Here is a 22,682-nt window from a genome sequence, read left to right as displayed (position 1 = left end):
TGCGTGTGTATTTGTGAATATGTTCTGATCAGATACATGTAGTTAGTCGTTTATCTTTCCAGGAAACCTCACTGAGCCTCATTACGGTATTGTTACACCTTTGAGATGTCTTTAGGGCGACATTATGACCGCTCCATCTCTTTGTAATCCGCCAATCCTGCCTCTCTCTCTCTCTGTGTGTCATACAGTAGGATTTGAGAGTTCATTCACCTAAAATACTATTCACACGGAGAGCAGCAGCAGCATGCAATTACTTACAGCATAGGCGGGCACATGTGGCAGTTTTGATGGAATTTAATCAAAAGTCATTTTAGGCTCCAGGAATCCCCCCATGTAGCCATCTTCCATTTCTCTCCTGCTTTGGCAACCCCCTGATTCCCCCCGCTCGCCGAATCTCACTGACCAATATCATTACCGCTCATTCTCTCACAAGGGGATTTCCACGAATCAACTGCATTATGAGAGACCAGTCTAAACTCACCGCTGTTATTGGACACAATGCAACCAAATATAGATTAGCCGCAGACATTCTTGCATGAAATATGGTGGGGTTTTTTTTTAATCACCGTACTTTGTTTAATAAATGAACACACCTAGAATGCTAATTGAATGGAAGTAATGTACATTCGACAAAGCGATGTGATCGAGCGGTGGTGCAGTAGTCTAACAATTAGTAGGCTTTCTTCGCGACCAATATTATTAATAACAAAAAAGGTTTGTGGGTTAGATCGCGTAAATAGAAATGTGTCGTTAAACCCACCACCACCCAACACGGCCAATTATCAAGGTTTGTCACGTAAGCAAAACGTGCCAAATTTAGTTGCCACTTCGGCACAACGGTGTGTTGGAGAATAAACCCCACAACATTTACAATTTGAGTACGACGTTTCGCTTGGTGGTTACAACCAGCTTCATCAGGCGGTTAGCCAGAATGGCGGAGGGTGGTTAGCTCAATGTACTATATACCCACCCGTGTCTGACACCAGTCGTGGGTGATAACTTATTCCCCTCCTTGATGGACCACTTGCTTAACACGAACTGACAATAACGAGCGTGGTGAAATATGGTCAATCACCCCCCACGACTAACACAGCACAGGAAGGCAGTTTGACGAAGGAATTTAAATCTATTACTGTATATTAATTCAACAAAACGGCGCTTATTGATTGTATATACAAGCATCGCTCGACATGCCGGGTTTTTTTTTACATTCGTGTTCGGGCACCGCACAGCAGGTGTACAATATCCATCCTGCTTCTTACGTCGTTTCTCCCCGTCTAAAAAAATCGTAGTAAAAAATGCTGATGCAGGTCATCAAGTCTTTTGTGAAAGAAAAAGAAATGTGGTTACGTTGCTCTGGAATATTCGCTGGATAAAGCAGACAGACGTGAAGAGAGGCATTATTGACACAGACAGCAGCTCGGAGTGCGTGTGAGTATCTTTGTGTGAGGGAGCAGTGACCCAGTAGTTAGAGCTCTGCACTATGAACCCGATGACCCAAGTTCGATTCCTACTAATGACGAATACCAGTGGCGAATATCTGAACTGGTCCTGGGCCTCCTCTAGGTTGACTCAGCCCTAAATGAGTACCTGGTTGGGTGCGTAAACATCAGCACTGGAGAGACAAAGGCGGCCAGGCGTGGTGCTGGCCACCCACCCTCTCGTGTGCCATGCCGGCCTTCAACGGTGCTCGCTAACGGCACTTGCCCCAACACTCTTTTAAGGCTATATGGGGGATTTTTTTTTTATTGTTGCCTTGTGCAGGTGAAACAGTTTTGCAAAAATGTCTGTGTTCGTAAACGAGGAGCGGTAGTGTAGCTGTTAGCGCGCTGCAGAACTTCCTCCTACAGTCTGTCAAGGCTGTATGGCTTATTTCTTTGTCTTTGCATTTGTGGCCAGTGATGGAAAAGATTGGCGATTTCACTGCACTTTGAGCCCGGCAAGTTGAGTTTAATTCCTGGCGATTTGCTGGCATCAGTGACAATTAGCATCCGAACGTGTTCGGGGCTACCTTGAGGTCAGCTCAGCATTAACCAAAAAAAGTGCCCCGCATGTGGGGTGTAGGAAAACATTGAAGAGGCATCGCCGGCGTGGTTTAAGCTCCATTGAAGACACGACGCACGTACTGCTGCTGTCCATAATAGGTGCTCACTGACAGCACTCACCCTCAATAGTGCATCTAATAGAGTACTGAAAAAGGGGATCTTCGTCATTGCTTTAGAAAAACCGCACGCTAAAAATGCATGCAGTATGTTATCAGTTGCTGAAATAAGATGTCAAGTAACACAGCACGTGGTGGTGGTGTTGTTGTGTTTGACTGCAAGAGGTGTAAAGTAAAGCTGTGCATTTACACACTGGATGTTTGATTTCCACAGACACACGAGTGCTGATATTATTATTCATGCCTCCGCTGTCAGGCTTTTGTGTGGGAAAATTAAAAAAGCGGCGCAAATCACTCGAGACGCAATCGCTTTTGTGCTCAACCTCCCACATGGAGTCTGGTAAAAGGTTATTGACAACAGTGTGCTCAGCCAGACCGCTTGCAAAATGAAATTAATCCTGATTTAGTGTTCTCAATACATATGCACAGACTGATCCCGAGGCCTAAGCGTGGTGAAATGTGAACGTTCTGGCTATACGGCAAGAGAGGACCGTTTCGTGAAGAAAGGAACATGCTATTGTCATCGCCAGCCACCATGATCTAGCCACTCCTGGATGAAGGCCCCCCCCCAAGCCACTGCCATCTATCTCTGTGATGTAACAATCCACCTCACACCTGCACACGAGCTGATTTCATCACTCCATCTCCACGGTTAATGTACTCCACGCTCGGTAATATCTCTTCCCTTGGCCGCCAAACTTCATAGTTGGTTTCGACCACCAACCATCACCGCTTGTAGCACCGTGCCCAGGCCAAACCCATTTACTTTTTCTTAGCAGCTAAAATTAAGCCTCGACTTGTTTGTGTTCTCTACTCCTGTGTTTCAATGTAACGTTATATTATAATGCTCTAAAATGGTAACAAAAAATATATATAAAAGAAAGGTTCACTGAGTCTCCAGTGTTTTTTTAGGAGGGTTCTGCATTGGATTTGTTAGCCAGTTCCAAAATTAGTGTTTTTGTTGTTGTTGTATGGACATAAAATAAGTATCTGGAGGATCCCACACAGGAATGGATAACACCAACAAAGGAATAAGTCAGACAAGTGAGGATGATACACGAACCCCACTTCACAGGTGCCTACAACCATATTCGCTCTGATGTGCCTAATCTCATCCATTCTCGGAGGCTCAGTGGGGTTATAGGCTGGGGCTCTGAGGTGACCAGGACATGGCATTACAGCCGAAACATTATTGGGTGCATGAGTTCTGAGCCTTATCCTGGCGTCTATGTGGGTTTTCTCTGGGTTCTCAAGTTTCTTCCGACAAGCCAAATGCATGAATTGAATTGGCCAAATATCCCAATGCAAGAAGTTCCCGAAAATTAGCCTTGGAACACAGTGAGGCATTCCTGCAGAGTACGCAGTATAATTTATATTCTTCTTTCGATGGCCAATGTAGATGTAGAGCAACAACTACAATTTCACATTCAGGTGGTCAAGCCAGATAACTGCATCAGAAGTAGCGGAGTTGTATCATCATATGTGTGATGTCTCCTTCGTATTTGTGGATCGGGGCATTGAGTCATTACAGTATATGGTCTTGTACGGTCTGTTCTGGATGACCACAGTCGCACACTGTCGAGTTTTTAATTTAACATTTGCACATGAGGTATCCGCATCTGCCATGGTTTGTGCAGTGGATGCGATTTAGGGTGGACCATGAATTTCGTGGAAGATCAAAACCCAGAGATCTTCTTGCGTTGGGTCTTTCACAAGGTGTATTATATGCATGTGCCCCATTGCCTTCAGTAGCCACATAACAAGCTGCCACTACAATTTGCAGACATAAAAACATGGCAACAATGTGCGATGGGCTGCTCATGGTGACGGCTGTTGAACTGGAATTTCAAAATACTCCATGGAAATTCAGGTCAATTCAATGTTGCCGAATCAACATTGAGACACTTGGCTGTGCGGTTCATGAGGCACGTTCCCACAATCATACCACTGAATTAACAGCTATTGCATGTTAAGCAGCCGCATCCAATTCCAGCACACAGCTTGTGAAATCCACACTGTTGACTCAACAATTATCTGAAAATCTTGAATTAAGCACAGGATGCCAAGATAAACTTACGTTATGATCTGCTTGTTCACCAGGAGTGTTTATCTTATTAATGATTACTCTGACACACTACAAAGTATTGTTTTTGTTCAGTATGTCTCGAGGCAAGTTGTTATTCACCTAAGGAAGAGTACTCCACTAGTGTGTTTAAAATCCCAGTTGGTGACCCACTCAACCCATCATCCCCTTGGAGTAGATAAAGTACCTACTGCTTTGTTGGAACGCGATAGTATTTTTTTCATGGATGGAATAGAACCTGCCATAGGAATGCTGAATTTCCATGACTGCTTCAGAACTACCAGAGATGTGTAGTTTTCTTTTGAGTATTCATTCACACTAACGCTACACGGATATTTTGTTCCCCTTTTATCTATTGTAATAACTTGAATAATTACTATGTTGATGCATTTTGAGTTTCATGTTACACATACGAGTATTAAGCCCGTATATGAAAGGTAGTTATGACTATGCTGATGACGTCATTGATTATAGTGTAGCACACTCTGATCCACACAACTCATGCCAGATCCGGTCACCACATTCATAAGTCGAAAGTCAAAGGAAGCGCAGAACAGGAATGCGGAGAACCTGACCAAAACGTCGAGCGCCATTCCATACTGTGGAGTGTATTGCAAGCCATAGGACACATCGTACACCGCAGGGTGCATCGTACACCGCAGGGCGCATCGTACACCACAGGGCGCATCGTACACCACAAGGCGTATCGTACACCACAGGGCGCATCATACACCACAGGGTGCATCGTACACCACAAGGCGTATCGTACACCGCAGGGTGCATCATACACCACAAGGCGTATCGTACACCACAGGGTGCATCGTACACCACAGGGTGCATCGTACACCACAGGGTGCATCGTACACCGCAGGGCGCATCATACACCACAGGGCGCATCATACACCACAGGGCGCATCATACACCACAGGGTGCATCGTACACCACAGGGTGCATCGTACACCGCAGGGCGCATCATACACCACAGGGCGCATCATACACCACAGGGCGCATCATACACCACAGGGTGCATCGTACACCACAGGGTGCATCGTACACCACAGGGTGCATCGTACACCACAGGGCGCATCATACACCACAGGGTGCATCGTACACCACAGGGTGCATCGTACACCACAGGGTGCATCGTACACCGCAGGGCGCATCGTACACCGCAGGGCGCATCATACACCACAGGGTGCATCGTACACCACAGGGCGCATCGTACACCACAGGGCGCATCGTACACCACAGGGCGCATCGTACACCGCAGGGCGCATCGTACACCACAGGGTGCATCGTACACCACAGGGTGCATCGTACACCGCAGGGCGCATCGTACACCGCAGGGCGCATCGTACACCACAGGGCGCATCGTAAACCGCAGGGCACACTGTAAACCGCTGCCAACTTCGCAAATTCAGCGGAGGCACAGCAACATTAGCAGCAGAAATTAATTCAGCCTCACCTGAATCTGTCATCGCATGATGTAGATGTGGACCCACAGAGTGACCAATGTAGAAGTAATAAAAGGTTTGCACATGGAAGAAGACAACCTGTTGCAGGCAATGATGAGAAGGAAACTGCCACTCGTGTTGGACACATATGTAGGATGGACAACAACAGGAACATTAAACGTGTGATGTTGTTCGGGAAAAATGGAAGGAACCGGAAAGAGAGGAGGCCCTCACAGAGAATGGCTTGACGGCATCACAAAAGATGGGTGCCAGAAAGATGTTGTGCTATTTCAGCATACTGGCACAAGACGGAGTAAATTGGAAATAAATGACAACATGTGCAGTGGACACCTACGCGCTATCCGCCCATGGATCGCGATGATGATGATGATAGATCTTTAAGTCACTATTCACAATGCCCACAGCAGACACCCACCAGGCCTCCCAGGATGAAGAAGACCATGAAGAGGCGTCCGAGCGTGGTCTTGGCGTAGACGTCGCCGTAGCCCACCGTGGACATGGTGACCATGAGCAGGTAGACGCACTCCCAGTACGTCAGGTTCTGTTGGTTCTGAAAGTCTCTCCAGGGGTCGCCCGAGTTCTCCACCTGCGAGAGTGCCACAGGGGCCGAGTGAGTGCCCGAACACTTGATATCGTGCAGACTTATAAGTCCAGTCAATCATGAATAAACTAAACAACATTCTTTTTTTTATTTCACCAAGTAAGGCCCATTGAGCTACGTAGATCTTTTTTCAGAAGCGATTTGACTATCACAAATGATAGCTCAACGAAGTGGCTTATCGTGTGGAAATGTATAGCAGCCGAATACTCCAAAAAGGCCACGCGACGACGGGGAGAACACGCAAACTCCAAATATACAGCAGCAGGCATCAGGGTCGGGACCGAACCCACGACCTCCTGCATACCAGGAGAGATAATTAACATCTAGCCACCGTGATGATGATGATGATGAGAGAGAGACACGCAAACTCCAAATATACAGCAGCAGCAGGAGGCGTCAGGGTCGGGATCAAACCCACGACCTCCTGCATACCAGGAGAGATAATTAACATCTAGCCACCGTGATGATGATGATGATGAGAGAAAGACACGCAAACTCCAAATATACAGCAGCAGCAGCAGGAGGCGTCAGGGTCGGGACCGAACCCACGACCTCCTGCATACCAGGAGAGATAATTAACATCTAGCCACCGTGATGATGATGATGAGAGAGAGACACGCAAACTCCAAATATACAGCAGCAGCAGGAGGCGTCAGGGTCGGGACCGAACCCACGACCTCCTGCATACCAGGAGAGATAATTAACATCTAGCCACCGTGATGATGATGATGATGAGAGAGAGACACGCAAACTCCAAATATACAGCAGCAGCAGCAGGCGTCAGGGTCGGGACCGAACCCACGACCTCCTGCATACCAGGAGAGATAATTAACATCTCGCCACGTGGGGAGATGTTAATTGACATCCCGTTGTGGTCTATTATGACGTTTTGAAAAGTTGACCTGGATAATGCAGTCGGTTAACTATCCACAAATAACATATATGTATAATATATTTTATGTTTTTAACGTATTCCCCAGATTATAAGACCATGTATAGTATTTTTGAGAAAAGTTTGTGGGGGTGCATATTAAAATCCGGTAGGTGTCTGTGTGTGCGTGCGTGTGACCAGATTTGTATAAATGTATTGTCAACCGGGCACAAGTATTGGGTGTGTCTTGCTTTCCAGAGTACCTCATAGTTCTTAGAATATGTTTCGTGTATATATACACACAAAGGTAAAACATTCTGTTTGTGATTGGCTGATATTATTTCAACATGGTGTTTATATGTGTTCATAAATAATAAATGAATACCGCATACAATTACTGCACCAAAAATACAATTAAATGATCGTTATGGCGGGACCCCGGGGAACCAAATAATACAAAATGACCGAGGCAATTAAACATTTTATTTCTGGGACACTTTTTTTTTTCCAGGGGTGAACTTAACTCCGCGACTGGGGTACCAATCAATCCGAAACCAGTGCCACACTCCGCGATGTCGAAACGCAGCGAGGACAATTGTGCTGAAACCCTGAACGCTCGACGGCCGCGTCGCCGACCGTCAACAGACTAAAAATGACTGCATCAACGGACATTATCCGAGAACCATGGCACTATGGTACCCCGGGGTACCGACATAAGGCTCAAATGTTCAACCTGCTACCAGAATACCATTACAAAATGCATTGGTTTTATCACTTTCCCAACACTCAAGATCATTACACTTGAAGCTGTGGCTGCTGACGTGTCTTAAAAAAAAAACATTCAGCCAATGTCCTATGCCGCTCAATTTCCACTCCCTCCGAAGGTCTCCTTCAGGAAAACCTCAATACAAAATCACTCCAATAAAAACGCGCCTCTGCACTGTTCGTCACATTAACGCAGCCGGCGAAACTGGAGGCGAGGAGGGAATTGGCAAGGCGCCCGCAACAGTGAGCGTCTGCGCGTGGAAAACCGGGCAAGACCCGTGGCGGATGTGACCGTGAATACGGCAACGGGATGCGGCGGTGGCTTTCGTCGGTGTCACCTGCGTGAGCCGCACCGCGGTGGCGCGTGCGCGGATTTACAAGGTGACCCTATCGCAGCGAGGACGCGACACGCACATTAAGCAGAGCCATCGGAAACGGTGCCGCGAAGCCTTTGTTTAATTCGGCAAAACGGCCGTGTTATTAATGACGTGCAAAGCAAGTGACGTGAGGTGAGGGTTGGGTGTCTCGTGAGGCGAATGCACGTGGCAAGCATTGGGCCCGCGCAGCCCGAGGACCGCCGATTCTGACCTGCACAGCCGCTAGAGAGTTAAGTTAAGCCAGGCTTTGCGAATGCAGATTGTCATTCGGTCTTCCGGCCTTGCCACCAATGCCAATGCAAAAAAAGGTCAAAGCGATGGCCTGTCTGTACTCGATTGGATTGTTGGGTGATTGCTCATCTGCTTCAGAGGTCCTCAGCTGAGCAGTTTAAATAATATATTCCTATGGCAGGCAGCATTCCCTCCACAGGACATTCACTGTTGACTTCCTGCGGACCCCAGTAAGCTGACGAAATGAGTTAACCGCCACCCAAATATTTAAATGAACAGTTTGCGGGATGATGACAGTGCCACCTGGTCAATACGAGGCAATGAGTGCCATTTCGTGTTGTTTAACAGAGGCTTGGGGAATGGTGGTGCAGTGGGTCTCGCACTTCCCTATGAATCGGGTCAGCTGAGTTCGATTCCTGGCCATGACTAACAACAGTGACGAGTGATATCTGAACCAATCCTGCGCTTACACCATTGACCAACCTGCATTGACCACCACGGTAAAGTACGGTCAAACAGCACACATGACCAACACAGCGTGTGAAGGCCTTCATTCAGCAGTGGGTTGATGAAAGGCTCTGAATTATTAATATTTTGTATTTCAAGTGATGACCTATTGAAGTTATTCCAACAGTGGGTATGTGGTGTTCACCTTCCAAGATGATTTCCCGACATAGTTTCAAGCTCTGCTTCCTGTAGAAGTTCTCGAAGGATATTCCCTCATGTCAAGACTTGATTTCAACAGCCACGTTAGGACTGCATTGGTGATATAATTGCATTCATTTATATTCCATAAACGTGGAGATAAAAAAAATTGCCATCTTCATCATCTCCACCAAAACTATCGGCCTAATCAGCACCAGCGTCCTGAGTTTGCTATGACTGAATATAGTCATGAAATCTTGATTAAAGGAGATTATATTTCTTTAATAAAATGCGTTTCTATGACAACAAATCTGTGCCTGCTGATTCATTTCTCTTAAGCTGATATATTTTAAAAAATGATGCAAATGCACACGCTTTGTATAGATTTTGAAAACTCGATACCAGCGTTGCTGTATCTATCACCACCACTGAGCCAGTTGTCATAGAGTAGGATATTCTACTTCAATGGTCCCTGTAACTCGCCACATCATGGAATGATCTTGGACTGCAACCACCACAGTGACATCGCCAAGTGTCGGTGCATTTGCCGTTAGTTTCACAGGTCTGTGGTTCAAGCCCCATGTCCCCCTTAGTTTAATATTGCAGGTACATTAACCGTACAAATTTGCATCATTTGCTTCACAGTGGACGTTAAAGATCCATTGTTATTGTCCGCATTTGAAATTTAACCTTCAAATTGCTCTATTGTGAAAATTATACAGCCAGCGTAGTCCCCCAACTGTGAAAAATAGCAGGACCCACCACCGTGAATAAGAATCTTGGGACTAGGTGAGGCTTTCCTGGGTAAATAAACATCATGTCGCGTCAGTAATCGAGTGGCCAGATCTGCCCATGAAAATCCCGCACGGCTCAAGTGGGTGGGGCTGGTTGAGTGCTTGCCCATAGGTGGGACTGGGCAGCATGAGTGGCGGTCAACACGGAGCCTCGTGACCAGCAGTCGATGCTCAGCCACCAGTGTAAAACACGTGACTCACGGCACCCACGCACGTCACAGCATGCGGTGGGTCAAAGACAAAGATCCCCCCCCCCCCGTATAGACTTAACAGACTGTTGAGGCAAGTGCTGTTAGCGAGCACCTATGAAGGTGGGCACAGCGCACGAAGGGGTGGTTGGCGAGCACCACGCCCGACCGCCTTTGTCTCCCCAGTGGCGATGTTTACACACCGCACCAGGTACTCATTTGAGACTGAGTCGACCTAAGGGAGGCTCAGGACCAGCTAAGATAATCGTCCCTGGTGTTGGCTGTGAGCGGGAATCAAACTCGTGTCGCCAGGTTTGTCGCGCAGCGCGCTAACCACTACACTAACCACTACGCTAACCACTACACTAACCACTACGCTAACCACTACGCTAACCACTATGCTAACCACTACGCTAACCACTACACTAACCACTACACTAACCACTACGCTAACCACTACACTAACCACTACGCTAACCACTACGCTAACCACTATGCTAACCACTACGCTAACCACTACACTAACCACTACGCTAACCACTACGCTAACCACTATGCTAACCACTACAATAACCACTACACTATCCACTACACTAACCACTACACTAACCACTACACTAACCACTATGCTAACCACTACACTAACCACTACGCTAACCACTACACTAACCACTACGCTAACCACTACGCTAACCACTATGCTAACCACTACACTATCCACTACACTAACCACTACACTAACCACTACGCTAACCACTACACTAACCACTACACTAACCACTACGCTAACCACTATGCTAACCACTACACTAACCACTACACTATCCACTACACTATCCACTACACTAACCACTACACTAACCACTACACTAACCACTACACTAACCACTACGCTAGCCACTACACTAACCACTACGCCAACCACTACACTAACCACTACGCTAACCACTACGCTAACCACTACACTAACCACTACACTAACCACTACGCTAACCACTATGCGAACCACTATGCGAACCACTATACTAACCACTACGCTAACCACTACACTAACCACTACGCTAACCACTACACTAACCACTACACTAACCACTACGCTAACCACTATGCGAACCACTATGCGAACCACTATGCTAACCACTACACTAACCACTACGCTAACCACTACACTAACCACTACGCTAACCACTACGCTAACCACTACACTAACCACTACACTAACCACTACGCTAACCACTACACTAACCACTACACTAATCACTACGCTAACCACTACGCTAACCACTACACTATCCACTACGCTAACCACTACACTAACCACTACACTAACCACTACACTAACCACTACGCTAACCACTACGCTAACCACTACGCTAACCACTATGCTAACCACTACACTATCCACTATGCTAACCACTACACTAACCACTACACTAACCACTACGCTAACCACTATGCTAACCACTATGCTAACCACTACGCTAACCACTACACTAACCACTACACTAACCACTATGCTAACCACTACGCTAACCACTACGCTAACCACTACGCTAACCACTACGCTAACCACTACACTAACCACTACGCTAACCACTACGCTAACCACTACGCTAACCACTACACTAACCACTACGCTATCCACTACACTAACCACTACACTAACCACTACGCTAACCACTACGCTAACCACTACACTAACCACTACGCTAACCACTACGCTAACCACTACGCTAACCACTACGCTAACCACTACACTAACCACTACACTAACCACTACGCTAACCACTATACTAACCACTACGCTAACCACTACGCTAACCACTACGCTAACCACTACACTAACCACTACGCTAATCACTACGCTAACCACTACACTAACCACTACGCTAACCACTACACTAACCACTACACTAACCACTACGCTAACCACTACGCTAACCACTACACTAACCACTACACTAACCACTACACTATACACTATGCTAACCACTACACTAACCACTACACTAACCACTACGCTAACCACTACACTAACCACTACACTAACCACTACACTAACCACTACACTATCGCTCCCTACTACCACCACCGTGTCGCCACCGTGTCCACAGACCTCAAGCCGGCCATTTTTTCTCAGTCAGCCTGAGGTCTATGAAAACCGTGCAGTATGCTGTCAAAAAAATGTTGAACATGCCACCAGATCTGGGCACAGTACAAATCAATTCCTGCCACCCAAACACGGATTCCAATTCCCAGACCGTCTGGGTCGACCACAGGCAGGTGGCAACCAGGACCGGCTTGGGGATAGGCCCTGCACCACCAAATTAATGTCCATTTGGTCAACCAAGTTCCCTCTCCTTCTTCGTGGTGAATCTCCATTGCAGTGGCACCGCACACTACGGCTCCACTGGCTCCGAGAGCAGCTGGAGCCTTGCGTGGTAGCAACCCCCCCCCACCCCACCCGACCCTTAATCGCGGTGAAAGGACACGCGTCGCATCGATTGCTACACGCCGTCGAATCCATCTGCATCGCTTGTTCGTTATTATATACACGGAAACAATCACCTTTTTTGTGTTAGTAATAGGTTTTTACCCTTTTACCTTTCACCAAAACTGACAGCTTTATACAAGGGATCATGTTTGCAATAACCACAACACAAGCAGTCAAAAATGCAAACAAAAAGAAACAACTCTGATAATGATATGCACTGTCCTTGAATTTGATTGGTCCACACCCGAGACGGCTTTTCTTAGAGCCTAGTTTCCACTTGTGTTGGACCAGATGACGCCAGAAGGCGTACAACTGATAGCACACTATCAGAGTATTGAGGGCTCGGGGTGAGCATTTACATTATGAGACCTCCTTTGCCAGTAGCAAGATATAGTAATAGGTCTTTACCCCTTTTTCTACTGGCAAAGGAGGTGTCATAATGTAAATGCTTACCCCGAGCTCTCAATACTCTGATAGTGCGCTGTTTTTTAGTTGTATGCCTTCTGGCGTCTTCTGGTCCAACACAAGTGGAGACTAGGCTCTAAGAAAAGCCGTCTTGGGTGTGGACCAATCAATTTCAAGGACAGTGCATATCATTATCAGAGTTGTGTCTTTTTGTTTGCATTTTGACTACTTGTGTTGTGGTTATTGCAAACATGATCCCTTGTATAAAGGTGTCAGTTTTGGTGCCAGATAAAAGGGTAAAAACCTATTACTATATCTTGCTACTGGCAAAGGAGGTCTCATGTGTTCTCCAGCAAATAACCATTGTTTAGCCAGGAAAAGCACGCCGAGTCTCGAAGGCCTCTTTCAGGATGGGAGACGATTCTTACGTCGGATGTTGGGCCAATTTCTTATTGAATATTTATAATAACCACAGCTGCCAAGTTGGCTTTGTCTCCACAGGAGGTGTCCGCTAAGGCAGGAGTCTGCCGTATCCATTGCAGACGCCACCTGCTGCATGTTAAGTTCTTATCAGATTAACTGGAACTGTAAATTTAGTTATGTACCACATCTTGGTTTGTACAAAAAAGCAATTTCGAAAAGTCATTAAAATAATGTATGGGACCCAATTCATGCAGCGACAGAATAGTGAAAAAATGGTCCAACAATGCAAATACTTACTGCAGAGCTGGCCATTTATAATTATATATTTACGCAAAACTAACATCCACCTCTCCTCCACCAATATGTGAATCAGGTCACCTGGCGGGCCACGTGACCACATGCTCATTGCACGTAACTTTATATTAAAACATCTATACATACACTGTAAAGAATTGGGGGTTAGAGTGGTGATACTTTGGTTATCACACTCTGCTATGAACCCAGTGACCTGAGCAAAATTATCTTCACCAACCCACACTGACCAACATGATAAAGTATGGTCAAACAACCCCCAAGACTGACACGGCATGGTGAGGCCTTCATCCAGCAGTGGATTTGACCGAGGAGCTGAAAATCAACAATTTAGTTGAAAAAATATTAAAGTAAACAAGAGAGTTTCCTAGTGCACTAATAACTAAAGCTTTACTTGCTCGAGAGAAGAAGAAGAAGACGTCAACGCCCTAAAATCCTGAGCAAGAGCAAAGCCCGGCCTTGAAGACGTGACAGGAGTATGTGCAAGAGACGGTGCGATTCCAAAGGTAACGACGACGTTGCCAGTCAAAGCGATTTGGCGACACGCACGAAGTGGGGACGTCCACTGAGAGATGACCCGACGGAATCAGCTCGTTGCGCAAGGAACTAAAATGTACTTTTGCATCGTGAGACTCGCGATAGGTGGTGACAGCCTCGCGAGCCACTGTGCGGTGATTTTTGTTGTTGTTGCGAGAGATCGATTCTCAGTGATGTACTCCCATGTCTCGTGACGAGATTAACAATGTATTGCATGTTTAATTATCTTATGGTAATACGTCCCCCCCCCACGCACTGCCTTGGAGAAAAGCACAAACATCTGTATAAACCACAGATATACCAATGGCAATTCAAATATAAACAAAAACCTGCTGTGCTTGCCGCTTAAATCTCTGTAAACGTCAATTCAAACATGTTCACGTGATTCAGGTATTTTCATGTCAACTTTATTCATTGACCTTTCCAAAAACGTCCTTCAGTGGTGAGTGTGTACAGTGACCCCTCTATTTACGAACATTCGACTTTTAAACTTTCAGAGATACGAACAAACCTGTCAATATGTCCAGTTGCCTGTTTTAGACCTAGAGTCGTAAGTTCAACCGCCGTGCAATAGATGGCGGTGGTTGCATCTACATCTGCAGAACGTGAAGAACCAGTGGCATCTACATCTGTAGAACATGAAGAACCAGTGGCATCTACATCTGTAGAACATGAAGAACCAGTGGCATCTACATCTGTAGAACACGAAAAACCAGTGGCATCTACATCTGTAGAACATGAAGAACCAGTGGCATCTACATCTGTAGAACATGAAGAACCAGTGGCATCTACATCTGTAGAACATGAAGAACCAGTGGCATCTACATCTGCAGAACGTGAAGAACCAGTGGCATCTACATCTACAGGAGATTATGCAACTTTTAAAGCCATTCCCCGTGTTTAGTGTACATGCCGTACAACATGTTTGGAATCGACGAACAAATCGACTTACGAACAGACCTCTAGAACCTAACTCGTGCGTAAGTAGAGGAGTCCCTGTAATGTCAATGTAAAAGGCCCTTAGACTATCTCAATCGTCACAAGTTATCATGATTTATGGTGCTCAACTTCAACCCAAATAAAATAAAATGACTTGAAGCAGAGCTTCGCAAACAGTGCCCCCCCCCCCCATCAGGCGTGCAACTGCACTTATGGAATTATGGGAAATTAAAGAGGCGGACCGTTCACAAGCTAGGACAGACGGACTTTCCGTGCTGCTTCGTGACCGATCCCGCCCCCCGACCCTCTCTACCTCACCAATTGACGCACCTCATTACAAGCCGCAGGCCATCCGTGGCACCCCACCCACACCTCACTCCCCTGACCTTTGAACTCCCTCGGTCGCCGCGTGCGCGGTTGGCCAAAGACTCGCGCCGCAAAAGATCAAGGAGTGAGCGACGTGGAATAGCGGAGGTCGAGGAGCACCGACTTATAAATGACCGCATTGCAAAAGGTGCACGGGCACGAATTAATTATCAAAACACCACGTTTGTCATTAACACTGCCTTCGAACGGAAAATAACGTACGTATGTGTTTATGTTGAACTTCTTTCGCACCGTACGTAGCTATCCGTGCAAATCGGAGGTGCGGGGAAGGACAACAAACTAAAAATAAAAAAGCAGTTCTGAAGAAATTAGTTTTCAATCTTGATTTAAAAGTGCAAGCGAGAGCGTTCCAGACGGCCGCAGAAGCGCATCTAAAGTGCACGATGCAGTAACCATCTTTGTTCCAATGGCCAGCCAAACGCCGATGCGAGGATGACCAGAGTTCACTTGATGGTTCAAAATATACAGCAGGCCAACGTTTTGGGCAGTAGGCATTCGTGGGAGCAGTATGAATGACTAATGTGTGTGGCTGTTTTTGTTTTGTTGTATCCAATCCTTCCGTACGCACCTCAGCAAGTTCAGCTTTACACTGAGAAATAAAAAAAGGGTTGGGGCACACATATTGACTACTTTCCCTTGACTCCCTAGTTCGGCGACTTCATCAAATGCCACATGGGTAAAACAATGTTGATCAACGCGAGCCTCGAGTTGTCATGGAGAGTTTCCATATTGTCGTGGAATTGTACTGAGCGATGGCGCATCAGATTCAGTGACCGCTAAAAGCCTCACATTACCTACACTGCACGTCACGTGATCCTATATATTATAAAAATGTGATGTTATCCTTCATTATCAAAAGGAGGTTTTGTCATTTTAAAATTGTTTCAAATCTACCTGAATTAGCAGGTCCGGATCTGTATTGCAACCTTCATAAATGTCCATACAGCTGTGCGCTTTTCCTTTCCAGCTATTGGTTTCTTTTTTTAAGCACTGGGGTCACATTCCAAGGCATGGAAGCATCTATTAAAATGTGCAGCGGGCTCACGTAAAAATAATAAAGGGCAACGTAAACATGTGAAATGCTTATCTCAGTGTAAAACTACATTATAAGACCTCACCCCGGTGTTCCCTCAAGGGAACGCCTTCTTCAGCAATGATAAATGATTTGCCTCCATGCTCTGTGAGAGACCTCGGATATGAAAACCCGTCAGTGTTGGTGACCTTCACCAAGTAGTTTTCTACAGAAGCAGTCGCCGGCCAGTAGCATGCAACACCTCTTTCAAATTCGGTGGGCAACATTCAGTGACGCCCGCATAAAACGCGATCTAAAATTGTCGAATATCCCGGAGATGGAAGAAAACCGAACCCTCTACAGTTTTGGGATGGAAGTGGAGCAGACCAGATGTTGTTTTTGTTTACAAGTGATTTATTCAGTGCCATATGCATGAATGGGTAAGCAAGATCCAGTAAATTAAATACAAAATATGCTGCCCTTGGCGATGAGCCAGCGATATCTACAAACAAAGGCAAACTGCACACGTGTAGTTGCTGAAAACATAATGAGTCCAAGTTAGATATAACTAGGTCCAGCCCCCGTCACTGGCCTTGCTTTCACTTTGAGCAATGCCAAAATCGGGGGGGGGGGGGAAACATCAAAAGTTGAAATTGTTGCATGTAATTGCCACCTTTTAAGCTACTGTATGAGCCAATTAACTCTAATTTAGGGATCAATGCTGCATTTCAACAGGCTCAATATTGTCTACACATATAAATACCTTTGTATTGAATAAATATATATTACCGTGTGTCTGTAAACTGTGTGCATGCTAACCCCATGTTACAGATTATTAAAAAAACATTGAAGCACAGACACAAAGCATTATGGGAAAATCCCCAAAACCGTGCATCCCAAAAGAACCGTGTACACAACTGAGAAAGGTCACGGCAGCTAGGGGAGACCTTCATTCGCCAGTTGATTGACCGTGACTGATGATGTTGCTGATGACATGAGCAACTTAATGTCACCTGTGTGGGTTAGGAAAGCAGGCTTTGAGAGGCCTGAGTGATGCTCTGATGGAAAAAGAGTAAGATCATGAGCTTGAACGTAAACAGACAAGACAAGTGGAGGGAGTTGTGGACAGTGGATATTGGCAACCTGCTTCTTACACTTCACAGATCACTCAACCTGCCAGTTCAAGGCCTATTGATTTGAATATATTCTAATATAGTTTAATGATGTCACGGTAAAGGCATCGTCAGGTATGGCTTATACTATCGCCTTCTTCACCAACCGCCCAACAAAATGAGTACAGTTTAGGCATATCACGTTTCACAATACCTATAAAGCTATTCATTCTGGAAATTCAATGCTTGGAACACAAAACTCAGAAACTCATTTATAATTAATCAATTAAAGCCGATTGTTACGCGCACAAAACACGCATCGAATTGTATAATCTACTCGACCTCCTATATCCAGTTAATGCACGTTGCTTGCAATTGTTCAAAGCGCAAGCACCAACAAGACAGAATATATGAGAGACAGTAAAACATTTACAAAAAAAATAATTTGAAAACAAGTCATGACAAATTATTCAATTGCAAAGCAAATGCATTTTTACATGCATATTATCGTGGTAATGTTTGCATCAAGTCAGGAATTAAAATTGATTCTTTCAATCACAATACATGCATTGGATGATGTGTTTGATAATCAGATATTCACAATGTATGCATATTATGCGTAAATGGAATGTTATTGTTCGGTTAAATGAAAAAACGACTGCACAAACATGAGACGAAAATAATTATAAACAACACAAACGAGACAGCAGAACAAATTGACATTCATTGGATGCCTGGAAAAGGGAGGTACACGACAGTGTAACGAGCGTGGAGGCAGGTGATACCTTGGGCCCCCTGGTGGCCAAAGCTACGAGTTGGGGGCCTCCTTAACAACCACCATGAGATTTGTTTTCAACAACAGTGTCAAAGGGGCCGTCCATAAATGACGTCACGCGATTTTAGACGATTATTGACCCCCCCCACCTTCGTCACACGACGTCACAAAAAGTCAGACTCCCCTCAAATATGACGTCACAAAGCTCTGCCCCCCCCCCCCAAAATCATGCTTCAAATCGCTTTAAACTATTGTCATTGTAGTGCGTATTTAATGTGGCGCTGCACTCTGTTATAGGAAAACATTTTTTTAATTGAAAAGTCTATTTAATTAAGTAGAACGTGTTGTCTATATTTATTCAAAGGTGCGCATTTTGATGTGACGTCACATTTCTCATACCCCCCCCCCCCTCGTCACAAATGTCTGACCCCCCCCCTCCAGGTGCGTGACGTCATTTATGGACGGACCCAAAGAACAAAAAGTATTTAACACGGAGCACCCCGTACAGCGTTAAATGTTCGAGATCGTGAGCGTAACGATGTGATTAGGCAAGAGGAGCCGTGAAATATAATCGCCTGGGAGACAAATCAAATATTGGGGCCCACCTGAACAATTGCCACACCCCCTGAGCTGACAATATTGCTACGCCACTGAAGGTACTGCAATATCATAACATGCCTATTACCTACTATCTGCTCTGGGACCATGGACTCACGCCGAAAAACAAGGCAGCAGTTGGATAAATCAGGAGCGTTTCAGACCGGGCAGCTGGCTCTGAAAGACAGACTTGCCTCGCCGCTGGCGGTTGGTGAACCCCCAGCTGCCAGTATCCCACTGAAGATCCTCCAACCCGAGACTGACGCCGTTGTCTGCCAGGTCACGTTTCACTTCTCCTGGGCAGCCACCCGCGTCGTCAGGTGCCGGCAAACACACATCCGGCGGAGTGCCTCGCGCGCAGAGGACACAGAGCCCGAGGTTGCTCAGGAGGGAGTCGGTTTGAAGTGGAGCGAAGCCCTCTTATCCTCCGGCTCGCCCCACAGCCTTCCTTCCCCCGTGTAATAAAATATGCCGCGGCAAAGCTGGCGACAAAGAGGCTCCCAGTGCCATGACAATTAAAATAAACACCAGCTCTTCAATGCATCTACCCAAAGACAAAGATCCCCCGTGTAGCCTTAGCAAGTGCTGTTAGCGAGCGTCCATGAAGGCCGGCACGGCACACGTCGGGGTGGGTGGTCAGCACCACGCCCGGCAGCCTTTGTCTCCCCAGTGGCAATGTTTACACACTGCACCGGGTACTCATTTGAGGCTGAGTCGATCTAGGGGAGACCCAGGACCGGTTCAGATAATCGTCACCGGTGTTGGCCGTGAGAAGGAATCGGACTTGGGTTGCTGGGTTCGTAGCTTAGCGCGTTAACCTTACATAACCACTCCCCATACTGTTCTACACCCTTATTCAATTATAAAATGCACTGCACTACTTTGCATTTCGAGGCTATCAATTCTACGTTCGATTTTAAATTACTTACTGTAGATTTCCAGCAATATTTGTCCTTAAGTAAAACATAACTTTTAAAAGTATATTTTATAATAACCCAGGCTGAAGCGGGAATAACATTACGATGATTCTTGATATTTATGGAAATCCCACGGAGTTCAGAAGTTGTATATGGGTTCCATGCTTATGAGACTGAACATGTTCTTTGGATGTCAATTACTCGACACGGCAATTCTTGATTCCATTGGCGTCGTCAGGTACAGTATTCTCAAACTATGGCAAAAGCATGGCCCCCACGAAGCTCAAGAAGCTATGGATTCATGATATTTAGAGGTACGTTAAATATCAGCTCCAATTTCAAATCCTAAAACAGTAAACAAAATAAACATGAAAAGCTAATTCACCTGTCATCTCCATCTTGTCTGCATCTCTCTTCTCCCATCTCACTCCATCTCTATTTTGGGATAAATTAATTTTATCTCGCTACGCCACTGTCTCTTGTCAATATCTCCTCTGCCGTCTCATAAGGAGGGACGGAGGGAGGGGGGCAGGGAGGGGGGGCCTGAAGATAATTTCTCGAGGACCGCCAATGGTTCAAAACCTTCCTCTCATGGAGGCCCTTTCGCCAGAAGCCGAGTGAGCGAGCAAAACGCAGGGCCGCACGTTCACCTTTTCCGAAAGCACTGGATAATTCATGACGAAGCAGCCTAGGTTGTGACATTGGAACTCGGCGGCGAACTCTTGGAAAAGATATCAAGTGCAACGTGACGAAATCAGATGCCACGCAGTGGTAATTTCACTCAAACGTCACGTGGCCATTTCCCTCGTGTGACCTCAACGGTGAACCTTGTCTGCCACTCTGCGCAAGAAAACGTAACAATATTAATATCCATCAAAATTGAGAATGTAAGTGCCAATTAATAAATGCCAATGAATTCGACAACTAACTAACTCAGCAACAAATATTTACAAAAAAAGTTTTTTAATTAGTTAAACGGATATGCCAAATAGTTTTTTTTTCTTACGTAGTGCAGCGCACGACAGATTGCCAGGCAACCTCCCACCGATGGAAGATGCTAGAACATCGAGCACAAAATCTATAACGCCACAGTTTCATTTCCATATTCGTACTTTAAAATTAGCTCAATATTTAATTGCACGGAATGAAGCCATTTCAATCATTACCATATTCCAATTAAAGTATAAGAAAAGAGGTGGAAATTAATGGTGACAAAAATAGGTTCGGCTCTGCACTCAAACACACACTGCCAATTACACAGCACTCATGAGGAAATGCTGTGATACTGTATTTCATGCTACGGTAGATATATATAATTATCCTTTCTAAATTATTAACAATCGTAAAACATTTTTGCAATTTGGGGTGTATGCAGAATTATGAAAAGTGCAGGCGAACAAAGAAAAAGTTAACAGGCTGCGGCCTTGATAGCTCCCTCGTCTGGTATACAGGAAGTTGTGGGTTCGATCCCGACCCTAATGCCTGTATATTTGGAGTTTGTCCTCCCCGTGGTCACGTGGACTCCCAGTTTCATGACTTTTCTCCGGGTCCTAGAATATTTGACTGCTATACATTTCCACGTGATAAGCCACTTCATTGAGCTATCATTTGTGGCCAGGTCACTTCTGAAAAAGAGCTACATCGTTCAGTATGTCTTATCTGGTATAATAAAAAAAATAACTTAATTTTAGTTAAGTAGTTCAGGTTGGTATAATTCATCTCCAACCAGAATGAGAACACATGGGTGCGTTAATCACTTCGCGGCTAGACAGAGTGTATTAGAGCCCATTCATATAACACAAATAAACACTGAAAGTGTACAATACGCGTGGCCATGCAGACCTGGCAAGTACAACACGCGTACCCCTGCAGACTTGGCAGGTACAACACACGTGCCCGTGCAGACCTGACAGGTACAACACACGTGCCCCTGCAGACTTGGCAGGTACAACACACGTGCCCGTTCAGACTTGGCAGGTACAACACGTGTGCCCGTGCAGACTTGGCAGATACAACACACGTGCCCGTGCAGACCTGACAGGTACAACACACGTGCCCCTGCAGACTTGGCAGGTACAACACACGTGCCCGTTCAAACTTGGCAGGTACAACACACGTGCCCGTTCAGACTTGGCAGATACAACACACGTGCCCGTGCAGACCTGACAGGTACAACACACGTGTCCCTGCAGACTTGGCAGATACAACACGCGTACCCGTGTAGACCTGGCAGGTACAACACGTGTGCCCGTGCAGACCTGGCAGGTACAACACGTGTGCCTTTCAGACCTGGCAGGTACAACACGCGTGCCAGTTCAACACGCGTGCCGCTTCAGACCTGGCAGGTGGAACACATAGCAGACAGACATGACTACTCGACACTCGCGTGGAGCCGACTCACCAGGTGTATAAACCCCGACGCAGTGAGCCAGGTGCTGATGAAGATTGAGAGCAGGTTTACCAGCTTGATGGAATTACTGAAAGATATTAAAACGCACACGCACATTAGATAACAATCATGTAAATGTAGAACCTTTCTGTCAGTCCACTGCTGGGGGTTACTTGACAATTCTCTGTCATG

General features: G+C 45.9%; 1 protein-coding gene across 2 annotated transcripts in view; it reads right to left on the bottom strand.

Annotated features, from left to right (window-relative positions):
* The window catches only part of LOC116945031 (calcium-activated potassium channel subunit alpha-1), a 169,998-nt gene that overhangs the window by 104,485 nt on the left and 42,831 nt on the right, over positions 1 to 22,682 (bottom strand). For both annotated transcript variants that reach the window (XM_076068709.1, XM_076068710.1), the window contains exons 7-8: positions 22,503 to 22,578; positions 6,135 to 6,305 (exon numbers count right to left, since the gene is read on the bottom strand). In XM_076068709.1, coding sequence (XP_075924824.1) covers positions 6,135 to 6,305; positions 22,503 to 22,578 — 247 coding nt within the window. The remainder of the gene's footprint in view (positions 1 to 6,134; positions 6,306 to 22,502; positions 22,579 to 22,682) is intronic.

This window comes from Petromyzon marinus, chromosome 22, assembly GCF_048934315.1.
Source record: "Petromyzon marinus isolate PM22_M1 ecotype Great Lakes invasive population chromosome 22, UKy_Petmar_22M1.pri1.0, whole genome shotgun sequence".
In the NCBI taxonomy this organism is placed as follows: Eukaryota; Metazoa; Chordata; class Hyperoartia; order Petromyzontiformes; family Petromyzontidae; genus Petromyzon; species Petromyzon marinus.
This window is presented reverse-complemented; position numbering and strand designations above follow the sequence as displayed.